The 12,702-nt window shown below is 39.4% G+C and overlaps 1 protein-coding gene across 1 annotated transcript in view; it reads right to left on the bottom strand.

Annotated features, from left to right (window-relative positions):
* Positions 1-254: 254 nt before the first annotated feature.
* LACTB2 (lactamase beta 2) overlaps positions 255-12,702 on the bottom strand; it is a 32,685-nt gene continuing 20,237 nt past the window's right edge. The window contains exons 4-7 of the mRNA XM_006080466.4: positions 9,226-9,404; positions 6,024-6,172; positions 1,533-1,614; positions 255-898 (exon numbers count right to left, since the gene is read on the bottom strand). Coding sequence (XP_006080528.1) covers positions 855-898; positions 1,533-1,614; positions 6,024-6,172; positions 9,226-9,404 — 454 coding nt within the window. The 3' untranslated portion in view covers positions 255-854. The remainder of the gene's footprint in view (positions 899-1,532; positions 1,615-6,023; positions 6,173-9,225; positions 9,405-12,702) is intronic.

Genomic DNA, 12,702 nt, shown 5'->3' with positions numbered 1-12,702 from the left:
TAGTGGTTTAGTCACTAAGTTGTGTCTTGCAATCCCATGGACTGTAGCCATGTAGGCTCCTCTGTCCATGGGGTTTCCCAGGCAAGAATACCTGAGGAAGTTGCCATTTCCTTCTTCAGGGGATCTTCCCAACCTAGGGATTGAACCTTGGTCTCCTGCATTGCAGGTGGATTCTTCACCAACTGAGCCACTATATACTAAAACCTAAATTAGTAAAACATATTGCTTGTACTAATGGATTACAGAAATAAATATTTATATACAATGACTTTAATTGGGAATTTAATGCTTTTCTATTACCAAACGTTGATTTACATAAATCACTTGTAGGATGCCATTATTAAGAAAATACATATGATAGAGGAACAGAATTGATATTTAATCATGATTGAGAGAAACATGAAAACAAGCCTCTAATCTACAGATATAGACAAAGGTTGTAGAAAAGGAAGGATGACATTGACATCTGTGCTGTTAACTGAAGCAGATGGGGAAAAAAAGAAGTATTGCTGACCACTGGTCATAGATAAATAATCTCTAAGAATAATATCCAGTTTAAATGACATAAAATTTATTATTTTAAAAGAAACCGTTACTTTGTTTATTGAAAATGGATAAACTATTGGATTTCTGCATTTTTGGTAAAATGTTATAAGAGCTTGGTTAGATAAATAGCTAATATTGTAGGTGCAAAATGTGATTTACACATTTTAGAATAGATATAATGTTATTTAAAAGTATATCTAGGGTTATTTTCAGTGTTCCACAGGCTATATTCTCTGTAAATAATTCATAGTTAACAGAACATCTCATTCTCCAAAATCAAAACAACATAATCTTTCATTAAGCTGAAACTAAAGATGAGCTTTCCATTTCTTCTCAGGATCTGTGTTGCTAACTGTGGAAAGAAAATTACAGAGTAAACATTTAACAACAGACAAGCAAAATCACTGGATTTTAAGTTCTCTTGTAACTAGAAAGAGCATTAATTCCTAAAAATTTTTGTTGCTCAATATAAAGTTGGGGTTTCTCTTGCGGTGGGGGTGGGGGGGTACAAATAACGTTGCTAAAACTTCTACCCAGGACCCAACTTTGCACGTCTTGCTTTTTAAGCAGCAAACTTCTAAGATTATTAAGTTGACAAGTCAACACTAGTGAACAATTACAGAATTACTGCTTTAGTATCTTTGAGTTTACTACCTTTACTACTGCGAAACCTTTGGCTGTTCCCAAATCTACATGTAAACTTCTTTGTGGTCACTCTGGCAAAGGCGAAGTTCTCTTCCTGCTACATTCGGGTGGGTGAGGACTGGAGCCCCCACGCAGGGCTCTCGCTCCTGTGGGAGCTTTTGTTCTAATTTGTCGTTCCCTGGCCTTTCGCTACTGACCCTTCCTAATGACTGTCTCTCCCACCCACAGTGACATTCAAGGGAGAACTCTGGTAGGTGGTGTTTTTCCTCAAAGGAAACTAGTTCATTTGTTAACAAATATTTTCAGTGCTCCAAATAAAAAAAATTTGGAAGAATACTTACCTATTTTTCCTTCTTTTTCTAATTTTTTCAAATGTAGCAAGACATTATGTTGGGCCATTTTATGTAAATGCTCGGGAGTATCCTAAAGGAAAGATGAGAGTATTTTTAAATTTTTAATTTTAATTAATTTATTTCTGGCCACACCACACAGTGTGCAGGACCTTAGTTCCGAACTCTCACCCTCTGCAGTAGGAGCACAGAGTCCTTCAGACTGGGCCGCCAGGGAAGTCCCTACAACATTTCTTTTTCAAAAAAATAACAGGGTTAATCTTTTTGAAACTTTTAAAGAAAAAAGACAAAAGACGACAGTCTTTTTTGTTGTTGGGAGGTACTTTTTTAAAAAAATATTTTAACTGAAGGATAACTGCTTTACAAAACTTTGTGGTTTTTCTGTCATACATCAAGAATCAGCCATAGGTACATCCATGTCCCCTCTCTCTCAGACCATGCTCTCATCTCCCTTTCCATTCCAGCCTTCAGCCTGTCACAGAGCCCCTGTTTGAGTTCCCTGAATCAGATAGTAAATTCCCATTGGCTATCTGTTTCACACATGGTATTGTAAATTTCTATATTACTCTTTCCATACATCTCCCCTTCTCCCTCCTCTCCTCCCACCTTGTCCATAGGTCTGTTCTCTATGTCTGTTTCTTCACTGCTACCCTGAAAATAAATTCATCAGTGTTGCCTCTTCAGATTCCACATATATGTGCCAATATATGATATTTATATTTCTCTTTCTGACTTACTTCATTCTGTATAATGGGCTCTAGTTTTGTCCACTTCATTAGAACAGATTCAAATGCATTCCTTTTTATGGCTGAGTAGTATTCCATTGTATATACGTACCACAGCTTCTTTATCCATTCATCTGTCGATGGACATCTAGGTTGCTCCCATGTTCTAGCTATTGTAAATAGTGCTGCAGTGAACACTGGGATACACGTGTCTTTTTCAGTTTTGATTTCCTCAGGGTATATGCCTAGGAGTGGGATTGCTGGGTCATATGGTGTTTTTATTCCTAGCTTTTTAAGGAGTCTCCACACTGTCAAGAAGATAGCTATAACTCTAGGTTTTTATATAGTAATAACCAAAACTATTTCATCCTATATATGTCTCACTTTGGGTCACTGCTGCTGCTGCTAAGTCGCTTCAGTTGTGTCGACTCCGTGCGACCCCACAGACGGCAGCCCACCAGGCTCTCCCATCACTGGGATTCTCCAGGCAAGAACACTGGAGTGGGTTGCCATTTCCTTCTCCAAGGCATGAAAGTGAAAAGTGAAAGTGAAGTCGCTCAGTCGTGTCTGACTCTTAGCAGCCCCATGGACTGCAGCCTACCAGGCTCCTCCGTCCACCGGATTTTCCAGGCAAAAGTACTGTATAATTCACTAGCTTGTTGTATTGTTTAGATTCCACATTACAAGAGGTAACATACACTTATTTGTCACATACACTATTTGTCTCTTTTATTCTTTAAGAATTTTTCAAAGTCAAGCTTCTTAACTAAATTGACTATCTCCATTTCTCAGCTCCCTGAAAATGTTTTGTTTAGGTCATCAAATTACATTTTAATGAAAATTCAAAGAATTCTTTTAAGTCCTCATTTTACCTGAAATCAGCAGGCAAGTCTCTCCTTTTGGAAGAGCTCTTCTCTTTTCCGTTCCCTAGGTTATCCTACCTTTCATCATTTTGTCTTCATTCTGGATATTCTTTCCGGGATTTCTCTTTAACACTGATGTCTACAATGAATTGTATCACTGACTCTCTTTCTCTTTTTACTCAATCAACTTGCCACTGCATTAAAGATTCCCAAGTAAAAACCTCCAAACCCAACTCTTCTTGACGCTCCAGCACCATGTATTATATCCACCAGCATGATTTTCTAGGTCTAATTATGCAACCCCCCTGGACTAAGATCTGTGGTGGTCATTCTCAGTTTATAGGCTGAAGCCCACATTTTTTAGCATGGCAACCAAGGGCTTCCTCTGACCCACCATGCCTGTCTTTCCTGCCTCATATCCTGGGACCCCCTCCCTACCCACCTGCAACATGCATTCTGTGCTCCAATAACACACATTTTTGGGGGGGGTTTTCAAACACATATAAGGCTTTTATGACCCCCAGTGTTTGAACACATCTTTCCTTCTATTTAGAATGACTTCCCTTCTCCTGTATCTGGCCTGGGAAATGCTTACTCCTTCTTCAAGAAGCGATTCAATCATTACGTTTCTGAAGGTGTTCCAGACAAGTCTCATGACCCATTATCTTCACCAGGTAGGACTGCCTTCTCTTTCCTTTGTGCCCTCAATGTGCTGTGTATGGGCCTTGGAGGGAAGCTTGGTGTGATAGAAAAACACAAGGTTTGAGTATCTAACTTCTGACATTTGAGTATGTGACATCTCCGAGTTTTGTGCCTTTGGAAAAGTTACTTAGCTCACACTTTTGAAGTCAGTTTTTAAATCTATTAAGTTGGAATAATAGTATCTTTATGTAGTGAAAACTTGGGGTACAGGAAATTAAGTACCCCAAAATACAAGTGTAATGTGAAGCATGTAGTACTGTGTCTAACACATAACATGCTCAAAAAAATGGAAGCTATTATGAACATGTCTGTTTTTGCTAAACCCCAAGTTCTTTAAGGGGAGAGATCTGTAGTCATCTTAGTATCTCTGCACCTAGTCCAGGGGCACAAGAAAACTTCAGTAAATGTTTGTAGAAAGAATAAATGTCTCCACAATATCTAATGCTGTTCTATATGTAACAGATGCCGTACACATATGCACAGTGAACACATCCCTGAACACACCTCTAAATGCAGAACCAGCATTTCTGAGTCAAGCACAGTCACTGGCTGACTCATCTGCGAGGGTTAATCAGAGAGTTCTGCAGCCTGTACTTGGGTTAGAAAACACTACCCATGTTTCAATTTCAACGCATAATCTAGAATGGCTAAACTCTAGGAAGTGAACTCTTTCACAGAATTTAAATATTTACACTTCCCCTTTGCTCCTGGCACTTTTTATCTTCAGTCCTTTGAATCATTCTTTCCTCCCTCTAAACACAAAGCACAATGAGTGTGATTTAACTGGTTTTTGATAACTTAGGCCTATGGGGCATCGGGACATTGCTGTCATTCAATCGCTAAGTCCGGTCCGACTCTTTCTGGCCCCACAGACTGCAGCACACCAGGCTTCTGTCCTTCACTATCTCCTGGAGCTTGCTCAAAGACTCATGTCAAACTCAGTGATGCCACCCAACCATCTCATCTTCTGCCATCACCTTCTTCTGCCCTCAATCTTTCCCAGCATCAGGGTTTTTTCCAATGAGTCAACTCTTCACATCAGGTGGCTGAAGTATTCGAGCTTCAGCCTCACCATCAGTCCTTCCAATGAATATTCAGGGATTGACTGGTTTGATGGGACATTAAAGACCTTTACTAAATGAAACTCACTCAGGTTCCTTTTCAAGCTCATCTTTAGTTACACTCTCAGGTATCTTATGGCTGTATAGGTTATGGCAGTGGGAGTCTTAAAACCCAGATAATCTTACTACATTCTTAGCCCCTAAGCTATACTGCCTACATCAGTTATCTAATATACATTTGCTGAGAAACTGAATCCTATGGATGGATTGTCACATGCTGCTGTTAAACAAGGATGTGCTCAGAGGCCACTGTGTGAGGGGCTCTTTCTCTACTAAATGACTTTCCTCATGCTCTTCTTTGAGGCCTTTCTCCTTTTAATCCATTGGGCTTCCCTTGTGGCTCAGCTGGTAAAGAATCTGCCTGCAATGTGGGAGACCTGGGTTCAATCCCTGGGTTAGGAAGATCCCCTGGAAAAGGGAAAGGCTACTCACTCCACTATTCTGGCCTGGAGAATTCCATGGACTATATAGTCCATGGGGTCACAAAGAGTTGGACATGACTGAGCGACTTTCAGCTTCACAGCCACTGCTACTAATTCTCACTGCTATTAGCCAGGATCTTTCTCCAGCAGATCACCCCTTCTCACTCGCTGCCGAGTAGGACACTAGATAATCAAGATGGTCAGAGTAATATATTATTGTTGTTAGCTGCTCAGTAGTGTCTGACTCCCTGTGATTCCATGGACTGTAGCCCGCTAGGATCCTCTGTAGCCTGACTATGGAATTTTCCAGGCAAGAATACTGGAGCTGGTTGCCATTCCCTTCTCCAAGTAAAACATAAATCATAACAAAGCCTCATCACCAGGCTGTTGGCAATGATCTCCTACAGAATGAAATATGAAAGGCTTAATAATGGCTCAGAAGGGTTATTCTGTGGGCCAGTGTTTATCAACTTCTGCGTTCTAGAAACTTGAGAATTGATAATCTCAAATCTATACAAGTGACTAATATTACTTAAAAAATTAACAGACTCATTCTGCTCTAAGATGTGATGAGTTTACCACAGTAATAGTCTAGTGAATAGATTCTTCTATTAAAATTGTGGCTATGTACAAATGAGATAAAAATTACCTTGTAAATACTTTTTACAAGTTCCATTGCTGTGAATGACTTTTCAAAGTTCTCATGAAATACTGTAAGAATCTGCTGTTCTCGGATGTTTCTGTGAGAAATGTATTGTAGAATTTTAGCTTCAGCATTATGGATAACTGGGCCATGTCCTGAATCAGAATAATTATAAAAATTATTTCAACCAAATAAAAAATTTTAAGTACAACTGAAGTTAATTCACTCTACTCAAAAAATATTTCATACAGTATACTGGAAAGGCACACTAAATATACAAGTGAGTATTATTTGGAAAACTATACAGGTAATAAGATAATTACATACCAAGCCAAAAAGTATTAGAGAATTATGTCAAAATCTATATAAAATATTACAGTGTTTATTAGAAAAAAGAAGAGTAACAATTAAAAGAAAACAATAAAATTAACAATAAAAATAGTAACCACAACAGTAACAACAGATAGTATTAACAGTGTTCATTATTTGCCAGTTGTTGTTCAGTTGCTGTGTCCGACTCTTTGCGATCCCGTGGACTGTAGCATGTCAGGCTCCTCTGTCCTCCACTATCTCCCAGAGCTTGCTCAAATTCATGTGCTTGAATCGGTGATGCCACTCAACCATCTCATCCTCTGCTGCTCCCTTCTACTTTTACCTTCCATCTTTCCCAGCATCAGGGTCTTTTCTAATGAGTCAGCTCTTTCCAACAGGTGGCCACAGTGTTGGAACTTCAGCTTGAGCAACAGTCCTTCAATGAATATTGAGGGTTGATTTCCTTTAGGATCGACTAGTTTGATCTCCTTGCTGTCCAAGGGCTCTTAAGAGTCTTTTCCAGCACCACAATTCAAAAGCATCAATTCTTCGTGGCACTCAGCCTTCTTTATGGTCCAACTCTCACATCTTTACATGACTATTGGAAAAACCATAGCTTTACCTATATAGACCTTTGTTGGCAAAATGATGTCTCTGCTTTTTTTTTGTCTCTGCTTTTTAATACACTGTCTAGATTTGTCACAGCTTTCCTTTCAAGGAGCAAGTGTCTTTTAATTTCATGGCTGCAGTCACCATCCACAGTGATTTTGAAGCCCAAGAAAATAAAAAGTCTGTCGCTGCTTCCATTGTTTCCCCAATATTTGCCATGAAGTGATGGGACTGGATACCGTGATCTTAGTCTTTTTTTTTAATGTTGAGTTTATTTGCCAGATACTGCTCTAAATGCACTTTATTCTTACAAGAATCCCATGAAGTACGTATATTTATTCTCCCCTTTGAACAGCAGAAACTGAGGCACAGGAAGGGTAATTAATCTGCCTGCAGTTACATAGCTAAGTGGAGCTGGGATTCTGACTTAGGTGCTTTTAACCACTCTGTGTTCTTAACCACTATGCTTATCAAAGATTGAAAAGTGGATTATATAAAGTAACTTCATGGAAGTGATGAAGAGCCATTAAAAATTCACAAGGACCACAGGAGAACTTTGAGTCTTATGTACAGGCTAGCAGTTCAGAAACACTGATAACCCAGATAAAGTCATAATGAAAATTACCTTCTCTTAAAACAGTGAAAATGAATGTATTACACCAATCTGCAAGAGAGGTTTTTTTAAGATATTTGAGAACAATCACCAGGAGTAGGGGCTTCCTTGGTGGCTCAGTGGTAATGAATCTACCTGCCATTGTAGGGGATGTGGGTTCGATACCTAGTAAAGAAGATCCTTTGGAGAAGAAAATGGCAACTCACTGTAGTATTCTTGCCTAGGAAATCCCATGGACAGAGGAGCCTGGTGGGCTACAGTCCATGGGGTCCATGACTTAGCAACTAAAGAGCAACAACAAGAAACCAAAAGTAGACTGACCTGTTATATAAAGAGCTCAGGCTTTATGATATGGACTACCATTTACTAGCTGTATGGCTGTGAAAGTCTCTGAATCTTGGAGCTTATTTCTTCAGCTATCTGCTTCACTGAGTTTTTGTGAAGACAGCTTTGTGAAGGTCCCGACACTGTACCTGGCAGGTAGGGCAGCAGGCTTCAATATGTGCTAGCTATGGCTATGGCATACCACTGAATAAGCCAGTTCACTGGATTCACTAAAGCCAACACTCCAAGAACCTGTACCCTCTCATTAGCTTTGCTCCAATGTGAGTGCATCAAACGTCTACTCTCTTCTCTTTCAAAACAGTTGTCAGCCTCTGCTTCTTTGATGTCATAACATTAATCCAAAAGCCTAGTCCCACCAACTGTATGTTTCCCACCCCCTGTATGTTTCCCACCCCTCAGCAGTGAGACCTCATGAGAGAATATGAAGGTATTGAAGACATTGTATTTACAGATCTTTTCATGGTTCTCTGGCTAGGAACAAGTTAGAAGGACTTATAAGAGTCAGTAATTGAGTCTCTTTTCCCTCCTGGGGCCTTCTGTTGGGTCCTGTATCTTTCTTAGGTTTTAAGAGGGAGGGGATTTTCATACTGTAAAGCAGGGCAGTGATAGCTGATACACTAATAATAGGTATTTTTTTTTTTTTTCCTGAGGAACTGAAATAAATGTACAGTCTCACAGTTAATATGGAAAATATTGATTTCCATGCATGCATGCTTGTTACTTCAGTCGTGTCCTTCTCTTTGCAACCCTATGGACTATAGCCTGCAAGGTTCCCCTGTCCATGGGATTTTCCAGACAAGAACACTGGAGAGGGTTGCCATTTCCTTTTCCAGGGGACCTTCCTGACCCAGGGACCAAACCCATGTCTCTTAGTCTCCTGTATTGGTAGGCAGGTTCTTTACCGTTAGTGCCATCCGGGAAGCCCCACTGATTTCCATAATGTGAGTTAAAAAACTAAAGCTCAGAGGTCAAATGTTACTTGGTCACATGGCTAAAATGCTGTCCACAATAGAAATCAAGTTAACAAAACTAAAGATAGCTCATGAAATGAAAACATTTTCTGGTCCCAATAAGTTTATTTTCTTTGTTTAAGAGTTCTATTAACAGCTGGGTAGATGTTAAAAAATAACGCTATCTTTAAAAAAAGTTATTAATACAACTCTCAGTCTTCTTTTTAATTGCATTGCTAGACAAGACTTAGGGGTGTAATTTAGAAAGAAGCAGTTTATACATATCTCTTCAAGGCTGAAGACACACACAGACAAACCAAAAGGAAATCTTTCTCATCATTTGAAACAAATGGTTTGCTAGGTTAAAAGAATGACCCACCTGGATATATAACTTTAGCTTTGATTTTTAATAACTCTTTCAGGGAGTTCATATAATCATAGAGGTCTTCAAATACAGTTGTTCCTTCCCCTAGGATGCAATCTCCAGAAAACAGAGCATTTTCTTCTTCTAAGACTAGAGCCATATGATCATCAGTGTGGCCAGGTGTGTATATAACTCTAGTTCAAAGAAGAAATAGTAACAGTTGGAACTCGTAGGCTTGGAAGAAATTTTGAGACGTAAATTATTCTCTCCTTCTTTATGGACAAGACACAAATAAATGTCAACACATTTTCTGAAAAGAGTGGAGTCTTAACCACTGGACTGCCAGGAAATCCCCTACATGAAGGTTTATGACCATACCAATAATATACCAGTTAAAGAACTAAGTCTAAATAATTTGTTCTGCAGAGTACTTTATTGCCAGCCACATACAAGCAACCCTCTCTAGTAGTCCTTTTTTTCTGTTATTACTACTGTACTTTGAATTGTATATTTTGAATTACTGCATATTTCACGTTGTTTTCTTGTTTACCATTCGACCTCACAAGGCTATGAACTCTGAAAGGCAGGACTCCTGTCTAATTCTCATCTTTATATTCCCAATGCTTAGCACTCAGTAGTAGCTAATATCAATGTATTGCTTTCCATGTGCCAGGCACTGACTTCAGGAATTTACAAGCATTATACACTTAATCCTTCCTACTAGTAATGGGGTGGGTACTATTAATCTCTCCATTTTCTATTTTAGATAATGAAATCACAAGAGATAGCAAAAAATATCTGATGGAATAAGATTTAAATTATGTTTTATTTAGCTTGAGAGGTTAATTATCCTTCTTTTTAAAAATACAACTTTATTTTTTGGCTGCAAAAACAGAGCTCTGTTTTGATTTTTTAAAAATTAATTATTTTATTTTTTCAGCTGCTCAATGCAGCATGAGGGATCTTAATTCCCTGACCAGGGATCAAACCCATGCCCTCTGCAGTGGAAGCATGGAGTCTTAACTACTGGACCGCCAAATAAGTCCTTCTCTTTGCCTATTCTAAATAGTATTGCATTTTATGTGCCTGGAATACTTTAGATAATTTTTCTCAATAATGGACTTTTTGGGGGGGAAGATAGGGCAGATATAATTGCATATTTGCATTTACTCTACAGGAATTGAGAGTGTGTTTCTGGTTAAGACTGGATTGAACACCTGCATCTCTTCTTTTCCTCCTAAAACATCAATAAAATTAGCATAAAGAGATATGTGAAAAATGGCATAAACCCGTAGGAGTGAGGAGAATGGACCATATCATTAGAATTCTAGAAGCTAAAAGAAGACATATGAGTGAGAAATGACTTATTAGATGAGAGAAAAACTGACATCTAAGCTGGCAGAGGTGAAAGCTGAGACCCAACCAGATTCACGGTGCCGAAGTCTCCAGTCTCTGGATGTGGGGCACCAGAAATCTAGAAGTAGAGGAGGGAGCTGAGATTAAAGGAAGAAAGATTGGTTGAGAGTGTATTTAACAAACATTCAGGTCTTCAGATTCCCCTCTTGTTTGGAGCAGCCTGACAAGCACTCCAACCCCACTGAAGGCAAAGACTGGAGATTTAATCTTCAATGAGGGAAACTTCAACGAGGGTGAAACACAGACCCTCGTTTAGGACATTAGTGGGGCTGTTTTTCTTTGTGGCTGTGGTAGCGACACTGACAGAGGTAGCGACACTCTTCTAAAAACAGGAAGACCACATAAACACACATGGATCCCCAAGCCTTCTTCCCACACTCAGCTTCCACACTCAGCTCCTGTAACGCTGGCAGCCAGGCCTTTACTCTTCATGAAGATGACAAGAGTCTTTGCTGGGACACACTCCCAGCTCAGGAAGAAAGACTCTGATTCCTATGTTGGAAGTTCCCCAACTAAACAATTCATCCAGATGACGCCACAGCATGGCGCACAACCTACAGGAGCCCTCTTACGTTTTCAGAGCTCCCAAACAGCTGTCATCTCCCTTAGAAGACATCCTGGAGGAGGGCATGGCAACCCAGTCCGGTGTTCTTGCTGGGAGAATCCCCACGGACAGAGCACCCTGGTGGGCTACACTCCACAGGGTCACAAAGAGTCTGACACCACTGAAGCGACTGTGCACACATTCACCCTTAGAAAACACTGGTAAACACCAGATCGCCAGACATCTGAAGAGAGCCTTTCAAACTGAGGAGAGCAAATAAATTTAGAGGCTACAAGCAAACCAATTTAGAGGCTACAAATTATAAGGAAGAAAATTTCCAACAAAAACAAAAACACACACAAACCTCCCTTCCACAGCCACAAAGAAAAACAGCCCCACTAATGTCCTAGGAGAGATAAGAAGTTGCAACAATGAAACAAGAAAGAATAGTATGAAAGGAGCATTTATGGAGCAAAAAGATCTCCTGAAAACTAAAAATGTGAGAAGAGAAAGGGAAAAATAGGATTAGGAGATAAAGCTGATAAAAACCTCCCAGAAAGTACAGCAAAAAGGCAAAAAAGACAGAAAACAGGAGAAAAAAAAAAAAAGTTAGGGGATGAGTCTAAGCGTTCTAACAAAACAGGAGGGGTTTAATAAATGAAACAGGACAAAACAGATTCGAGAAAACATCAGTGAACAACTTCAGGAAAATTGTTAGACCTGAAGGACACATGTTTCCAGACTGAAAAGGCCTTTCAAGGATCCAGCATTATAAACTTCTTCCAAGGTATACCACTGGGAATTTCCAGAACATAGTGAAGAAGAAAAAAAAAAAAGAAAGAAAAAAACCAAACAGGTGGTCAAAAAAGTTCAGCAATCTGAAAAGTTTTAGATTTCTCAGTCTTGATACTGTATTAACTAGAAGACAATGAAATCTTGCATATGAAACCAAGAAGTAAAAAAGATTTTCAACCTGGAATTTACAAACAGTGCACTTTAAGTCAAGTTGGATTAAACAGAGACATTTTTAGATATGAAAGGTCTTAAAAATGCACTTTCTCAGAAAGCTATTGGAGGTAGGCTCCACCAAAACAGGAGTATCAAGAAAGAAAATTATGGGGTATGGGGACAGGTGATCCAAGACTGGAGGGAGGCAAGGGGAAGCCCCAGGTGAGCATGAAGGGAATTCTGGGAGGATCATAGAGTCAGCCTGGAAGAGACCCATCCGGGACAGCAAATTAGGAGGCTCTGAGGGAGGTTCATCCAGAACAGGGAAGTGCGAGAATCCCAGATACATTTAAACATTCTGAGAGAACATTTATATAATTGGAGTTGAATTAATGATAAGTATATAGAAAATTATTCAAGTAATAAAACAACTATTAACTGCAGGAAAGCAGGAAAGGAAAATTAAGCACAGTTTACTACATGGTTCAGCTGTAAATAGTATCTATAGTCCTAGTAAGGTTAACATTGAGTACTGAGCTAAGCAAAATTATGACCCCAGAAGACTGGGAGACAGGAATGGAGCC

Source organism: Bubalus bubalis, chromosome 15 (genome assembly GCF_019923935.1).
Source record: "Bubalus bubalis isolate 160015118507 breed Murrah chromosome 15, NDDB_SH_1, whole genome shotgun sequence".
In the NCBI taxonomy this organism is placed as follows: domain Eukaryota; kingdom Metazoa; phylum Chordata; class Mammalia; order Artiodactyla; family Bovidae; genus Bubalus; species Bubalus bubalis.
This window is presented reverse-complemented; position numbering and strand designations above follow the sequence as displayed.